Source organism: Mesocricetus auratus, unplaced genomic scaffold (genome assembly GCF_017639785.1).
Source record: "Mesocricetus auratus isolate SY011 unplaced genomic scaffold, BCM_Maur_2.0 Super-Scaffold_100023, whole genome shotgun sequence".
NCBI lineage: Eukaryota > Metazoa > Chordata > Mammalia > Rodentia > Cricetidae > Mesocricetus > Mesocricetus auratus.
In genome coordinates, this window is record NW_024429204.1 from 20,228,234 (window position 1) to 20,244,797 (window position 16,564).

Genomic DNA, 16,564 nt, shown 5'->3' on the forward strand with positions numbered 1-16,564 from the left:
AGATCCCCCTGAAGTACAACCGTCCTGCTGTGTTTCTCTTACAGGTTCTTGTGCATCTGAAAACAGACTTTTCTAACTGCTTTTCGGGGTGTTAAAACCAGAAGTCGTTGAACCTTGCCTGTTCTCTAGTCTGGAAGTTCTCAGTGCTGACTGGAAAGCAGTCACTTTGGGAGTTTTGAGAGAGGGTCTTAACACCTGACCTTGAGCTGGCCTTGAACTCACAATCTCATCCCCCACCCCACCCGTGTCTGTTCTCGAAGCTTTTAAACATACCAGCTGGCCTGCTGATGGGTTTAAGCGGCTTACGGTGGGGCCTGGAAGTCAGTGTGTTTAAGCACCCTGGTGACAGTACCATAGCCCGCAGCAGACTCTAGCACAGTTTGTGGATGTCCATATCTTACATGGTTTCACCTTGTCTCTGGAATTTCTTTTTCTTAGGTAATTGAGGACAACTTGGCAAAGGCCGAGCAAGCCTGCCTGAACGCTGACTGGAAGCTTCAAGCCTTACATAAACAGAAATACGACGATCTACAGCGCAGCGAGGGCTACCAGGAGGTCGCCACTCTCCTCCGGAAGAACAGGAGGAAAGAAATGCAAGTCTTAAACGCGATGGTGGAGGAGGAAGCTAAGAAGGTGAGGGAACTTACAAACGCGTGGTTAGTGTGCTAAGCCAATCTTTTCTCTTACAAACACAAGCAGGCGCCCTGCCGCTGAGTTATACCCTCGCCCATTAAATGATCCAGACATAATGGCCACATCTTGTTATGTTATGGTATTCAGGAGCATCATCTAACACCGATGGACTTAGAAGTGCTCCAGTGTCTTCCTGGCTTGTCCACCGCTGGTTTGTTCTTGCTGATTTGATAGTATTACTGCCTTCACTTCCCAACTCTTTATACTTAAAATGTAAAACGACTTCACATGGTAGACCCTGTGGCCAGTAGCAGCAGCATAACTATAAAGAGGACCGAAGTGGTTCTGTCTCTCGGGAGGGGTGGGCAGCTGCAGGCAGGACCCTGACTCCTCCCCGCTCTGTACTGTATGTGTCTCGTTCTCTGTCACTGTATCACTCACTCATAATGACGCCAGAGGCCGTAGGCACATTGCGGTGCGAGCCCCTCTCTCTTCGCGGCAAACATTGCTGGCACTGTCTCAGCATACTGTAGAATGTGGTGTCATTTACATGAGGTAAGGAGAATGATCTCTGCTGCCTTTCTGGCCTCGGGGTTTGACTCTTTGAAGTTTGTATTTAAGGGATTGGTATTTTAATCACAAAAAGTGTGTGTGTGCTTCCATGTTGTAGCATTCCGGGGTGTTTTAAATTCACTAGTCAGTCATTTTAAGATGAATTTCCTCATTTTATAGGGAAAGAGCGGGACTACTAGAAATCACTAGGTTTTATGATCAGTGTGTGTTCCAGAGCCAAGCAAACATTACCTGTGTGAGTCTTGTCATCTGTGACGTGGGCCTACCCCTCACAGTACAGGAAACTAATCCCCATCCATGGGGAGCTAGCCGGAGCCTGTAAGAGGAGTTGCTGCATCTCTGCTAGGGAGACCTGCCTCTGCTCTGGGGTTCTGACATAGCCACGGGCCGCCACAGACACCCCGAGTCCCACAGCGCCGCACAGGTCCAAAGTTGAAGTCTGTCTCCGGTCTCTGATGGTCTGTTTGCCCTACTTGTGCTCAGTGGAAGGAAGCGGAAGAGAAGGAGTCTCATTTGCAGTCTGAGAGGAGAGCCTCTGCCCATTCAGACGCCTGCAGAAAGTGGTTTTTGCAGCAGGAGACAGATGCGGCTTTGGAGCATGGTGAAGAGCCGGTCAGTGAAGGTGAGTGTCCGCGGTTCTGTGCTGCTACAGCCTCCTCACATGGTCGGCCACCAGGTAGATTCCACAGGCCTGTCTTGTTGCTTTTGGTCACGGTGTGCTTGGCTAAAAGGTGGTGGTGCCCTTTTGGGGGGAGGAGGGGCTTCAGGGAGGGTAGGCTGCGGGGTAGAGCCACCAGTTAGCAGCCTTGAGCGAGGGATAGAGCTTGGCAGTAGAGGGCTTGTCTTGAGTACAAGAAGCCCTAAGTTCAGTCCCAGCACAGAACCTAGCAAACAGTAGACAGAGAAGAAAGGAGAGCCTCAGTGCCCCGTAGAACTGCTCTGTTCAGAGGTCCGTGGTCTTTGGCAGTCTCTTAATCTTCTGGAATCTGGTTTGTCCCCGAAGAGTGAGCTCTAACCTAGTAAGGATGTGTGCAGTCAGCTGGCTCCAGATGTCTTGTAGGCCTAACTTAGGCTGTAGGGTACGGCTGCAGCCCTATCAACTGACAGGCCAACTCTGCTGGGCTGCTGGGATGAGCTGGTGGGCGTGGACCCCGGTACCGTGCCTGACAGCCCGAGCTGGATTCCCAGGACCAACAAGAGTTTCTCGGGTACATATTTCCCTCAGCGTGCAGTCTGCCTGCTTAGTGTGTGTTCAAGCTTGGTGCTGTGGTGTGGACCTATAATCCACTTAGGAAGACTTTGAGGCTGTGGTGAGTCTCAGGTCTGTCTGAGCCACACGGTCAAATCTGAGGGGAGAGAAAGAATATTTCCGTACAGTGGAATCGTATTCCTCTCTTAAAAGGAATGTCCCATGCGTTAGAATGGTTGACCCTGTGGCAGCGCTTCCGTATGAAATGGTCAGGCATGGCACGTGTCTGCACACATGAGGAAAAATGATGGCACACGTCTGCACACGTGAGGAGGCGAGTGGTTTCCAGGAAGCAGTGGGGAAATGGCCGCTGAAGGACACGGGATTTCTCTGGGGATGATGAAAAGGTTCTCAAATCAGTGGTGATGGTTATCATAGTTTTGAATATATTAATTCTATCAAACTCTTCACTTTAAAAACATGACCTGGCCAAATGTGGTGAAATATCACTGTAGCCCCAGCACTTGGGAAATAGAGAGGCAGAAGGGTCGCAAGTTCAAGGCCAGCCTGCACTGCACGAGAATCTGTCTCAAATAAGCAGAAGCATATGACATATAAATTGTGTGTGTGTGTGTGTGCTGCGTGTGTGTGTGTGTGTGTGTGTGTGTGTGTGTGTGTGTGTGTGTGTGTGTGTGTGTTTTGAGACAGGGTTTCTCTGTGTGTAACAGCCCTGGCTGTCTTGGAACTCACTCTGTACCAGACCAGCCTGGTACTCACAGAGATCTGTCTACCTCTGCCTCCCAAGTGCTGGGATTAAACGTGTTTCACCACCATCCAGCTATAAATTATGTATTAATAAAACAGTTCCTCAGAAATGAAACTGATGAGCCGGCAGGGGAAGGAGAGGAGCAACTCTGGAAGCTGTGTTCTTGCCGGTTCCCTCACGCTCAGCATCTGGGCACGGCCTCCACCCACCACAAATACTAGTAAACAATAAACTAACACTGGGAAATGCTGCTGCCAGGCTTCAAGATACTAGGAGCTGAAGGAAGAGGAGGGCTCAGAAGACAGATGGTGACACGTGGTAGATGAGCACGCAGGGGACCCAGTGTAGGACAGGTGGGGAAGCAGATAGCCACGCCACTGGGCTGTGAGTCTTTGGTTTTCTAGGCTCCCTGTTTGTTTGGGTTTTTGTTTGTTTGGTTTGGTTTTTTGAGACAGGGTTTCTCTGTATTGTTTTGGAGGCTGTCCTGGAACTCGCTCTGTAGACCAGGCTGGCCTCGAATTCACAGAGATCCGCCTGCCTCTGCCTCCTGAGTGCTGGGATTAAAGGTGTGCGCCACCAATGCCCAGCAGTCTCCCTGTTGGTAAAGTGAGAAGATTATAGTCGGGGAGGCCCCAGGACAGGTTCTGCTACAGTGAGCTCCAGGCCAGTGCATGTGTGAGAGACAAACATCCCTTAGAGACGATGGACTAGACTGCAGTGGGCAGCAGTGTGGGTTTCTCAGCTCAGGAAGGGTGAGTGAGAGAAGCCAGTGCCTGACGTGTGGCTCATCTGCTGCATGGCAGGGGCGGCATCACCCGCACTGGGACATCTGGAGGCTGGCCAGATGTTACCTAGCTCCATTTTCCTCCCTTCATAAAGCTTCTTCAGTGATTTGTCTATATGTGCTTCCTTGGAACGATGCAGACATTAGCTGCCTCTCTTACAAGGCAGCCAGCTTTTGATAGTGGCCTTTGTAATGTGTAGTCTTCCCGCCAGACACCTGGCAGCCCCCAAGAACACACGAGACACTGTATTAATTATGAAGCTGTCGGCCGTTTGCTGTGGTTTCTTATCAGCTAGCTCTGACTTGATTATTAACCCATAATTACTAATATATATTTTTATAAGATCTTATCTACCAGGGATGCAGCCTCAAGCGTCCTCTCCCCACCATCACATGGTGACGACTCTCTTCACTACATTACCCAGAATCCTCCTAGACTCCTAGTCCCACCTATCTTGCTTCCCTATTGGCCAACAGTGCTTTATTGACATATACACAGAAGGGCTCCCACATCAGGCCTTTATATCCCATCCCGCCACACCATTTGAACTTAGTTACCTGGCGATTACATTGTCGTAAAGACTCCTTGAGGTCGAACACTTCACCTAACTCTCCCTGGATCAGGCAGGAGGTGGGCATCACAGTGAGTCAGTGACCCTGTCCTTGTGACCCTGACCCTTGGATGGGAGTTAGAAGAGATGCCGGTGTTGGGGTGGGACAGATTCTGAAAGAGGGGCGCAGCTGAAAGGCGAGCGTGGTTTTGTTGGCATTGTGTGCTGGGTGCGTGTGTGTGGTTTTGCTGGCGTTGTGTGCTGGGTGCGTGTGTGTGGTTTTGTTGGTGTTGTGTGCTGGGTGTGTGTGTGTGGTTTTGCTGGCGTTGTGTGCTGTGTGCGTGTGTGTGGGTTTGCTGGCGTTGTGTGCTGGGTGCGTGTGTGTGGTTTTGCTGGCGTTGTGTGCTGTGTGCGTGTGTGTGGGTTTGCTGGCGTTGTATGCTGGGTGCGTGTGTGTGGTTTTGCTGGCGTTTGGTGCTGGGTGCGTGTGTGTGGGTTTGCTGGCGTTGTGTGCTGGGTGCGTGTGTGTGGATGTGAATGTTCTCTCCTTGCACTGTGATGCCCAGGATTGACCTGCTCGGCCTCCATCAGTCCTGTGTGGGGAGAGCAGTTAATGAACAGCGTGGCTCCAGGGATCTTGCTGCTGACCCCCACAAAGTCAGCTTCAGCAACCCACCTGACTAGCCACCCCAATGCCACCGATGCTCTCGGTGGTTCCCAGGGACCATTCGCTAACACATCCCGTAATCTCCTTATTGATGCTTGAGATCACCACCCTGACGTCTTCCTTTCCCGGGAAGGGAATCTGGAGCCTCGTGTGTGCTAGGAAAGCGCTCTACCACCAAGCCATGCTTTTAGCCTCCATCGCTTGGCGTTGGCCTTTGTATTATTGAAGACGCTCCTAAAAGCCATTAGCAGAGCCTCTGCTCTCCATCCCGACACTCATTTCCGCTGCAGGGTTCTTCCCCGAGCAAGAAACGGGGGGGGGGGGGGGCTGTCAGTGACTTCACCGGCACCGTTTGTTGGTGATAACCAGTTTCTGCTCACTCTCTCTCTTCTTTCTCTCCTCCCTTTTCTAGTGCAAGTGCCCTGGTTGCAAAGGGAACACATGGCCTCAAGCGATTTGTCCCAAACCTCACAATTAAATGACATTTCTGAAACGGATCCCACAACACAGAGTACGTTGACAAGTAAGGAAGACTTTCTGTCCTTTCCCATTTCACAGGGTTTGTGCAGACTGAAGGAGCAGGGGCAGATATGGTATGGCTTCCAGGGGCACTGGCAGGAGGAAGCCCAGAAGGGAGACAGAATGGGAGGAGCTTGAGACAGAGGTCACGTGACTCCATTTCTTAAGCCCAGCACCACTGCCCCAAACAACCAGGGCCACACTGACTAGACTGTAACATAGATCCAATACCCCCACCCCCGAGTCTATTAGACCTTTAACTGGCTTTCCAATAAAGCTGTTGTGTAGATCAAGGCAAATCTGATTTCTGAGGTCTGTGAGGTCTCTCAGAAGATGAGCTTCATCAGAGGCATTGCTAATGACAAGTCAGAAAATTCCGTACCAAGTGCCGTATTTTGCTGAGTCCTGTTGTGTGGATCCAGAAGTTCTGTGCCAGAGCAAGAATTAAGCCGAGGATTCTCTGGGAATGTACCAGGTTCACAACTGGTCTCTCCCTGACACCCCAGAGCTAAACCTTTTCCTTTTGTGGTTCACTGTCTTCCCCAAGCAGCTGGAGCCCCGGACCCTGCAGCCTGCAGAGCAGCGGGGAATCACACACACACACACACACACACACACACACACACACACACACACACACACACGCACGCACGCACGCACGCACGCGCGCGCACGCACGCACGCACGCACGCACAGAGAGAGCAGTCCCCCTAGAGTTTAGACTTAGGCCGGGTGATCTGCACTTCAGAGTAACCGGGAGGAACCAGCTGAGCTCGGGTGGTTTGGCAGCAGAATGAAAGCTGCCTTCCTTTGGGGGCTGAAAATCATTTTCAGAGACTGAAGCTGTTTAACTGTGTACAGGCTGCCCCCTCGAGTCTGATTCCCGTGTTGCCAGCCCCTCTCTGGGACGAAGCGCTGTAACTTGAGCGGGGTGTTAGTTACTTTAGCCTTGATCGGGACGCCCCTGCCTCCAACTACTGCTGGAACACCCCGTGTTGGCAAGGTTGCCGTGGTGTGCGGCTCAGCTCATGACCTGGAGTCTGTCTGTCCTCTCTCATTGCCATTGAGCATCATGGTGACATGTGCGCTGTCCTGACCATTCAGCTCCCCGGCCGAGCTTTGTACCTAATTTCCGCATATGCCATGTGCTCAGTAGCCAAAGCTGTGTGTTCTCCCCTACATCCATTCACGTCAGCAGCAGCCACAGCAAAAAAGCCACTTGGCTGGGAAATGAAACCTCACAGACCTGGGAAACATGGCTGGCTTTTGGGTCAAGGTTTTCGTTAGGGTGTTGGTTGTGTTACCGATTTTTGTAGCGTGATTCCACTGAAGGTAAATACTGTATTAGTGCATCAGAAAGCTCGACTGACAACTGAATTTCGTATCCCAGCCTTTTCAAGCAGGAAAGCGACAGAATGGGGCCACACAGAGCATGATCTTCTCAAGAGAGTGCGCAGCCTTCGCCAGAGACTCACCGCCCAGGCTCGCAGCAGGTGTCAGCCCCCTCAACTTCTGGTGACGTAGAAGACATTTCACCATGAGACAATCAGAGAGATACCTTTTTTAAATCAATGGCACTGATTTTTCAATTATTTATTCTAAGTTTTTATAAAGGTCAACCTTTTGTATAGAGAAATATATCTATAAAATTATGTTTTCTATTGAATTATAATGCTTTTGGCTGTAAAGGGCTTCTGGAATGCTCCACAGTAAAGGTGTTTGAGAACTATTCAAGGCAGGTTGTCTTGTTTCTTACAAAGACCAAAACAGACTTCACAGCTTTAGCTGATGAGATGGGGTTTATCTTAAAGATAAAGAATAAATAAGGAACAGGACTCCACGGTCAGGGAGGTGCAGGTGAGTACAGGCACATGCCCACGCCCAGTGGCCCGAGTTCACAGCCATGGCCTCACAGGGTGGAAAAGAAAACCCAGTCCTCTGTCTCCCACACACTCATGCCCATCGTAAGTAAATAAATACGTGTGGCTTCAAACACGCAAGCAAACGGGGTTTGCTACAGCAGCAAGCAGGATTGGGCTAGAACCCTGCAGTTGTGGGATTGGCTGAGAGGCAGCTGCCTGCTCTGCACTTCCTGCCTGTGAGGCCTGTGGGGCCTCTGTGTGACCCCACCCATCACAGCCCTGCGTCTGGCTCAGCTTCTCCTGCCCTCTGCTGACAGTAGTCAGAACTGCACTGCTACCGCTGCAGGGGGCCTCCCGGGCCTCCTGCGTCCCTGAGAGATGGTCAGCATGTATCTGAAGTTCCTGGCCCAGCGCTAGACACAGAGGATACGTGTGTTTCGCTGCTGTAATTCTGTTTCCTGGGGCCACTAAGAATAATCTTACCATAAACCAAATGCATCTGGAAATTATCTCCTTTGTCCACAGAGGTAGGGGAGTAAAATACCTCCTGTCCGTGTGCAAGCATTGGCTTCCCAGGAGCAGCCCCTAAGCCTGGACCTTTGCAGAGGTTACAGTACGGGCAGTCAGTGGTGTTCTGCCGCAGAAACAGGCATAGAATGTAGAACATGAGGGACACTTGAGCGAAGGAGCCTGCTGACCTGAAAACATTCAAGTTCTAAGAATGCCTGCCACAGTGAGCTGTGTATTGCCATCATGTCATTGCATAGGTCCTTTAAAAGAAAAGGATTTATCTGTGTGTGTGTGTGTGTGTGTACCTGTCCATGTCCTTGGACATAGAATTGTAACACCTCGTTTTTTAAATTTTCCGTCCTTGTGACAAAAGGCATTCAGGAGTACTCTTGCCTTCTTTTGCTTTCTGAGCCCTACAGCGGTCTTGCTGAAGTCACGGCTTTGGTGGCCTTCAGACCCTGGCAGGCCACCACATGCTCTGAGTTGGCATTGCAGTGGCTATCACAGTCGACTAAATATATATACGACATTTCCAATTGTCTCTTCCCGCTTAACACGTCTATAGTCTTACCCAGGGTTTTTTGTTTGTTTCCTTAACTTTTTTGAACTTTTTTTGAATAATGTGAATTCTCTGCAATTGAATAAACATTGAACTTGACTAAAATGTTTCCCACTCGGATTGCACCCGAAGAGTTTCTAAGGTGTATTCTTGAGTGTCTGAATGGCTTCTGCACAATTGATCTGTTCGTAAGACTTCTCTTTGGGCTTCGACTAATCGGCCAAGTCCACATCTGGCTACACTCCAACATGATTGGGGGGCTGTGGGGAGAGATCTCACATATCGGCAACACTGGCCACCCCAAACGGGCATGGTCACAGGTACTTGGGGGTGAGAGAGATAAAGGGAAGAGGAAAGGGCTCGCTTGCTCGCTTGGGGGCTGCGTTCAAGGTCGGAGTCAGCAGAGCGCTGGCCTCAGTTCTCAGCTTCTCATGTGAGTGACTTCTCTCTCTCTAATACAGTATCATACCTCCCGGGTATCCTTGGCGTGGCTGGTTTACCATCACCAGGGGGCTATACATACACGCATGCTTGTGAGCATGTGGAGGTGTAACACTGAAAATAAAAACCCAGAGACAGATGTTAGTGTTGAAGCTTCAGGCTGAAGACCAGAGAAGCAGCCAAACTAGACCTCACCTCTACCCAGCTGAAATGGCAAGCCTGTCTCCATGAATCCCCAGAGGCAAAAGCTCTCAGTTCCTGTCTCCTTTTTATTCCTCTCTCTGCCCAGCCATATCTCTCCTGTCTCCACCTCCCTGGTGCTGGGGTTAAAAGTGTGATCCCAAGTGCTGGCATCAAAGGCGTGGTCTCTGTTACTCTTCACTCTTGTGTAAGCCATGGTGGCCTTGAACTCAGATCTTTGAGTGTAGCTTTCCCCGCCATCTGCCTGGGCCCTGCCACAATTGCAGTCCCCAAATAACAACACAGGAGGCTATATTAATTATAAGCTGTTGGCCATTTGCTTGTTTCTTACTGGCTAGCTCTGACTTAAGTATTTAACCCATCTTTGCTAATTTAAGTATTTCTCTTACCGGAGAAAAGGGTCTGGACCTCTTATTCCTATAGCGGCTACATCGTGGCTCCCTGTATTTCTTCTTCCCAGAATCCTCCTCGACTCCTAGTCCCACCTATCTTGCTTCCCTATTGGTCAACAGTGCTTTATTCAACAACCAATAAGAGACAGATTTCAGAATGACATCTCCCATCAGAGATCCATCTGCCTGTCTCCTAAACCCTGGGATTAAAGGTGTGTGACACTACTGTCTGGCTAGCTAGTATGGCTGCTGGGGTTAAAGGTGTATATCACCTGGATGTCTTTGCTTTCTGAATCCTCAGGCAAGCTTTAGTAAATCATAAGTAATGTATTACCACATGGAGGCAGAGGACAACACTTCCCAGGTTCCCAGGTTCAAAAAACAAGGTAAATACCTTGTTTTTTGAGATAGGGCCTCTCACTAGCCTGAAACTTAAATAGGTTAGGCTGGCTGGCCAGAGGGTCAGTCCCAGGGGTCCACCTGCCTCCACCTCTCCAGCTGGAGTTACAAGTGTACATGCCATGCCCTGACTTTGTTTTATAAATGTAGGTTCCGGGGATTGAACCCAGATCCTCGTGTTGGGACTTCATCAGCTGAGCTTTACCAACCAGCCCCTGCGGTGTGGACTGGATGGTGTTGGATCTGGTCCTATTTGACTAGAGGACTTTCGTGACCATATTCATCCATTCATAATAGTTTCCTCCAGGTTTGGTAAAGGCCTCTTTCCAAAGTGGCCTCGGACATGGACAAGGACTGAATGGCTTGATTTAGGAACATGGGTGCACTTAGCAGAGATGCTGAATTTGACCCCTCACCTCATTGTACCAGTCTGGATCCAGTCCACACAACTAAGCATGACAAGTGGAACAAAAGACTTAATAAGCTCATAGGGAAACCGGTACAGACGAGAACACAGGAGGGTACCAGCCCAAGGAGAGTATTCCAGAAAGATAGACTAACAGGGTTACTTTTCTACCTGAGCTAGTCTAGGTCCCCAGGCAGCAGGAAACAGTGTTACAGTGTCAGGGACCCACACTGTCCAAGCTGACAGCTGGACACACACGAAGATTCGGGGTTGGCCCACCCTAACTAACATCAACCATCTGTGAGCTGCTGGAGTGGGTGAGGGTCTGGTCCTGCGGAAGGATACCCACAGGGTCTTCATGCCTCGGGGCAACGGCAAGACAGATATCCGAGAGGAGTTCCCCTGAGGTCCAGTGATGGTGGAGCCAGAGGCCTTGGACCAGGCCAGTGACTCATTGCAAAGGACATTTTGTGGATGGGACTATCTTATACTGTGTAACACACCACAGCTCCCGATCCCACTAGGATGGATGAAGAGCACTGGAAAGATGGAGGACTTCCCCCATCAGGTGAGGGCAGATATGGAGGGTCTGGAAGTGATTGGTATTGGGGTACATGATGTGAAATTCCCAAAGGATCAATAAAGGATTATGTTTAAAAAAAAAAAGATTCAAGGTGGGATGACTGTATCAGAGGGCCATGGGAAACGAACGATCCTCGTGCTTAGCCAAACCAAGGCTGGTGGGCTATACTCAAAGTTAGCTGAGACCTGGAACCTTCCCAAGCTGTGTTCAGGCTTCAGTGAAGTACTCAGCTGTCCAGATGCAGCTGAGCCCTCCTCCAGGACACACCGCTGAACCTGTCTGTCTGTCTGTCCTCTCTCTCTCAACCTATCTATCTATCTATCTATCTATCTATCTATCTATCTATCTATCTATCTATCTTATCTTACACACACACACCACACACACACACACACACACTTTGCTGAGGGTCCTTGAGACAGAAGCATAAGTAAGCAGAACTAACTACACAGCCGACTGACAGCCTCACAGAACAAGAGGACCCCCATGTCACCCTGCAGAGCCGGGGTGGGGGAGGGGCACCACATCAGCACACACATGCTGGAGGAAGTTCTACAGCTTTCTTGGTTGGTTGGCAAAGTAGACTCAGTATTGGCCTCTGTCTGGTAAAACGGAGATGCCAACATATGTCCGGCTTGATAGAGAGCCTAGCTCTTATACGGAAGCCTGTCACTGGATGGGGCCATCATGAAACTTTGACAAGAGCAACAACAAAAGTGAGTTCAGTATCGAATGCGAACTGATTCTGGCACTTGTCCATGGTGTGTCACACAAGGTCACTGCAGCCTCCACTCTGAACACACATGCACACACACACACACACACACACACACACACACACTCGAGCACGCACACACACACACACACACGCACACACACATACACACACGCTTTGTCACGTCATAAAATACCAGTGACCACTGCTTAAAAATCTGGGCCCTGATTCAAGATTATTGTATGTTAAAAATTCCAAGGTTTTTACTGTGCACACTGGGTTTTTTGTTCTCATAGAAAAACAATGACTTAATTACGGAAACAAACTTTTAATATCTTCCCACCATGATTCCTCAGCATGCAAGCATCAAATTGGTGTGTTTTAAGATTGTATCATGGGCCAAGCATTGGTAGCACACGCCTTTAATCCCAGCACTCAGGAGGCAGAGGCAGGTGGATCTCTGTGAGTTCAAGACCAGCCTGTTCTACAGAGCGAGTTTCAGGACAGCCTCCAAAACAATACAGAGAAACCCTGTCTTAAAAAGCCAAAAAAAAATATTTTTGGTTCAAAAAATTACTGCAGATATGGCTCAATGGTTAGAGTATCTGGGGTCTTCCCAGCCATGTCAAAATTCCTGTTTGAGTTAAAAAAAAATCACTAAGCAAATTTTGGCTAGAGATTAAGTCAGATCTTGCAACAATTTCTGAAATGGCCCAGAACATACTTGGTACTACATATTTAGGCAAAGCGGGGTTCTCAACATTGATAATTACAAAATCAAAATATCATCAACCTTGTGGGGTAGAATGTTGTAGTCCTGTTTTCTTGAGACAAAACGTGAAAGCCCAGGCTTGCCTCATATATGCTGAGTAACTGAGAATGACTTTAAAACTAATCTTTGAACCCCACCTGCCAAGTGCTGTGGGGGCGGACTTTACCATACCCAACAAAATGTCACTCAACTCTGAAGAGGGCTAGAGATCATCTACATGTTACAGTATCAAGTGCTCAGCTGAGATTTAATTCCTTGTATAAAATTAACTAAGTGCTTTCATTGTAATAGCATGGGTATTTGCTTTTATCTTTAATAAATGATAAAATTATATGTATACACAGAATTGGTGTTAAAAACTAGCTTTAAAATAAAATTCCCCCCACAGACTACTGGGGATTTTCAGCGCATTCTTATCATGATGTTTCAACTCCCAAAACACAATCAAGTTTTTTTCAACTTAAAAATACAATAAAATTGTGATTTCTTCTCAGTAAATTTTATTCGTATATTTATTTATATACTTATAAACCCAGGGTTGTGTAAACATTTCTCAGACCAAAGAGGGAGGGTTAACAAGCGGAAAATCTTAGAAATCCCCAGTGTGGACAATGGTATTCGAAGCTAGGAACGGAATCATGGATTTCTGACACGACCCCACACACCTCCCAACTCCAGGCTCTGTGCCCATCCCATGGTGAAATCATCCGCAAGGCCGAGAAACTTCCGTGGAGTGACAGTAAGAAATGCCACCACCCATGGACATAGTCTGCGGTAGCAGGGACCCATCGGGTTTTCAATTTCCCGGGAAAGTAACCCGTGCCTGTCTTCGGGGTGCCTGGATCCGCCACGGGACTGGACGCACCCCGGAAGACGGCAGGCTCCCCACGCCGCCCCCGCCGCAGGCTTCCCGGGCAGGGTCGCAGCGTGCAAGGTGGGGTGGTCACATCTGACCACGTCCCCGCTTGCTGTGCGACCCGTGGTGGCCCGGCACGAGCGGCCGAGGCCCCCGGAGTCCTCGCGCCGGGGGGCACCCAGGGCTCTCCGCCCGCCAGGCTCGCCCCGCAGCATCCCCCGGAACCGGACACCCTGCCCCGTCCCCGTCCCCAGCGATCGCCCTGCATTACGGCAGGTCCGGGTCCGCCTGGAACTTGCCGGCCACCGCGGGCCCAGCGTTTCCCATAACTTTCAGATCTGGGAGGAAAAAGCGACCAAAAGTATTGTGCCCCGTGTGAGGCTCGAACTCACGACCTTCAGATTATGAGACTGACGCGCTGCCTACTGCGCTAACGAGGCACCTGAGCGCTGCTTCCGGCCTGGTTGTGAAGACTCTGATGCAAATGCCCAGCGCGCATGCTCAGAGACTTGAGTTTCGCGTCGCTGGGTCCCATTGCAGAGGGCGCCCATCGGGGGACCTGCGGACCTTCGCGCCCCGCCCCGCCCCGCCCCGCCCCGCCCCGCCCCGCCCCCGGCTCCTTACAGAAGCTCGTTTTCAAGCCCTACGTGCAAAGAAACTTCGTGTTCCTGGCAAACGGCTGGGCTGCTTCTCGCTGGCGTTGTCGCCAGTGGCACACAACGATTACGAAAGCAAAAATAAAACGGAAAGCAGCCCGGCTGCGGCTGGGGACCCGCACATCTGGCCGCTGGCGTTTGCATGGTGGCTGGCTGCGCGCGGGGGATTGTTTGAGATGTCCCAGGCTGGCCCGGAAGTGGCTCTGTGGCTGGGACTGGGCTCGCCTTTCTGAGTTTCGGCCCCCACGGGTTGGGAGGTGTGGCTCGCCCGGGCTGCAGTGCTAATGCGAGCGGGAGGTGGCCCTGGGACGGGGACAGATGCGCTGGGGCGGTGCCGCTGGAGTCCTCGGATCTCCAGGTGCGGGGGTTCGAGACTGACTGCCGGGACTGGGCGGAGGGATCCCGGCCCCGGCGGGTGCAGAGGCCTTCATGGGGGCGCCCAGACCAGGCGAGCGCAGGTTGGGGTGTGCAGGGGACACCTGGCTGTAAACAGACGGTCGCGTTCCGAGAGACTGCAGGCGCTGGGGTCGCTGGGAAGGGGAGCCCCACGCCGCACGGGGGCGCAGGAGGCGATGGTCAGGGAGTCGCCAGACCTAAGGGGGTGAAGCAGGGACAAGCGTGAAGAGCGCTGTCCAGACTCTTGCCACGCCCAGACCTAGGAACTCTCACGGTGCAAGCCCCAAACTAGCCCAGCCTTGGGAATCCCAGAGAAGATGCTGCTGAGGCTGGGCCTGCGGAGCAAACCCCGCTGGCTGTGCGCCCCAGGTCCCAGGCGAGAGGAGGTGTGCCTGGTCTGCCAGCAACTGAGCCGCTCACGGTGCCAGGACAGAAAAACAGCCCCGCAGATAGCACCCCAAGTCTGCCCCGGTTCCGCCACGTGCTGAGTAGCAGAGAACTGGAAACAGCCCCAGCGTCCTCCGAAGGGTGGCGACATCCACAGGCGACAGGAATTTGTCAGTCCGGGCTGTGAGGGACAGTCAGCGAAGACAGGTCTGAGTATGGGCCACCCGGCTGTAACACAGAGTGGGGGACAGGGATACCTACCTGCGTTAGTGTTTGCTCACTAACCCTCACAACAAAACCTAAAGCCGGGCGTTGGTGGCGCACGCCTTTAATCCCAGCACTCGGGAGGCAGAGGCAGGCGGATCTCTGGGAGTTCGAGGCCAGCCTGGTCTACAGAGCGAGTTCCAGGACAGCCTCCAAAACAATACAGAGAAACCCTGTCTCGAAAAACCAAAAAAAAAAAAAAAAAAAAAAAAAAAAACCTAAAGCACTAAAATCCGTGATGAATCGCTGAGGGCTGGAAAGCGTATAATTCAGGGAAGTTTGAATGAGAATGGGCCCTGTAGGCTCATGTGTTTGAAGAATGCTTCGTTCCCCATTGGTGGACTGTTTAGGGAAAATTGGGAGGCATGTGCTTGTTGGAAGAGGTGTCCACACCAGCCCAAAGTCGCAATCTCTGTCCCCATGATGCAGGTAAGACGTGAGCTCTCAGCTACTGCTCCAGAACCATGCTTGTGTTCTGCCATGACGGTCATGGATTAATCTTCTGAAACTGTAAGCCAGCCCCCAATTAAATGCTTCCTTTTATATTGGTGGCGTACGCCTTTAATCCCAGCACTCGGGAGGCAGATGCAGGCGGATCTCTGTGAGTTCGAGGCCAGCCCGGTCTACAGAGCGAGTTCCAGGACAGCCTCCAAAGCAATACAGAGGAAACCCTGTCTTGAAAAACCAAAACCAAACAAACAGTAACTAAGAGTACTAAGTAACTAAGGCAGGGTCCCACGCACCATCAAAGACTGTGGGGAGCCCTTGTGTATGTAAACCTATGCTCAGTGTCATGGTACCTTGAGCAGGCCCTGCTGCTGCGGAACCCAACAGCACTCGACATGGAAATTCCAGATTGAGCCCCTGGAATATGTGTGTGTGTAGTCCAGAATAAAGGGTTCCAGGCTTGACTGGAAGCAAGTGAGCCGTGCCTCAAGACTCACAGGCTGACAAGGCCTTCCAGGCTGTACCTTCTGGGATTCCAGAGCCAAGCTTCCCGACTTCCCACCTGAGCACAGCTGCCTCACCCAACTGCCCACTGTATCCTCAGAGGGCTTTGCCACCGGCTTCTTCCTCCAGCAGGCAGGCCGAAGGTCACAGTCTCGGAGAACATCGCTGTTTCTTCCCTACCTATCCCTCCTCCCTGGGAAACAGCTTATTTCTTTGCCACTGCCTCCAACAAGTGGCTCTTTCCTTCCCTGTCTGAAACAACCAAAGTGGACGACACTATCGACCCCCTGCACTGTAAATGGGGGAGCTCGAATCCAGGCCTCTGTTCTACTCACAACACACAGAACTTGATTCTCGCATGATCCATGTTTGAATGTATTTACTGAAGGTTTAACGTGCAGCTCAACAACAAAAATGTGTAAGAACTCCTTCATCCTACAGGGGAGTTCCTTAAACTCAGGAGGTGAACAATTCAACGGCTCCATGAAGACCCTGAAAATGAGCAGATTCACCCCTCCCTCCCTCCCTTTCT

General features: G+C 50.9%; 1 protein-coding gene and 1 non-coding gene across 4 annotated transcripts in view; one reads left to right on the plus strand and one right to left on the minus strand.

The window, feature by feature from the left end:
• Tbc1d31 (TBC1 domain family member 31) overlaps positions 1-7,411 on the plus strand; it is a 62,068-nt gene extending 54,657 nt beyond the window's left edge. For 2 of the 3 annotated variants that reach the window (XM_013122569.3, XM_040730437.1), the window contains 4 exons: positions 439-633; positions 1,690-1,828; positions 5,576-5,686; positions 7,073-7,411. In XM_013122569.3, coding sequence (XP_012978023.1) covers positions 439-633; positions 1,690-1,828; positions 5,576-5,686; positions 7,073-7,206 — 579 coding nt within the window. In that variant the 3' untranslated portion in view covers positions 7,207-7,411. The remainder of the gene's footprint in view (positions 1-438; positions 634-1,689; positions 1,829-5,575; positions 5,687-7,072) is intronic. The other variant, XM_013122570.3, reaches the window with a different exon arrangement.
• A 6,334-nt stretch (positions 7,412-13,745) lies between these two features.
• Positions 13,746-13,818, minus strand: Trnam-cau. The gene has a single exon. It is a non-coding gene; the product is annotated as a tRNA-Met (tRNA).
• Between the last annotated feature and the right edge of the window lie 2,746 nt (positions 13,819-16,564).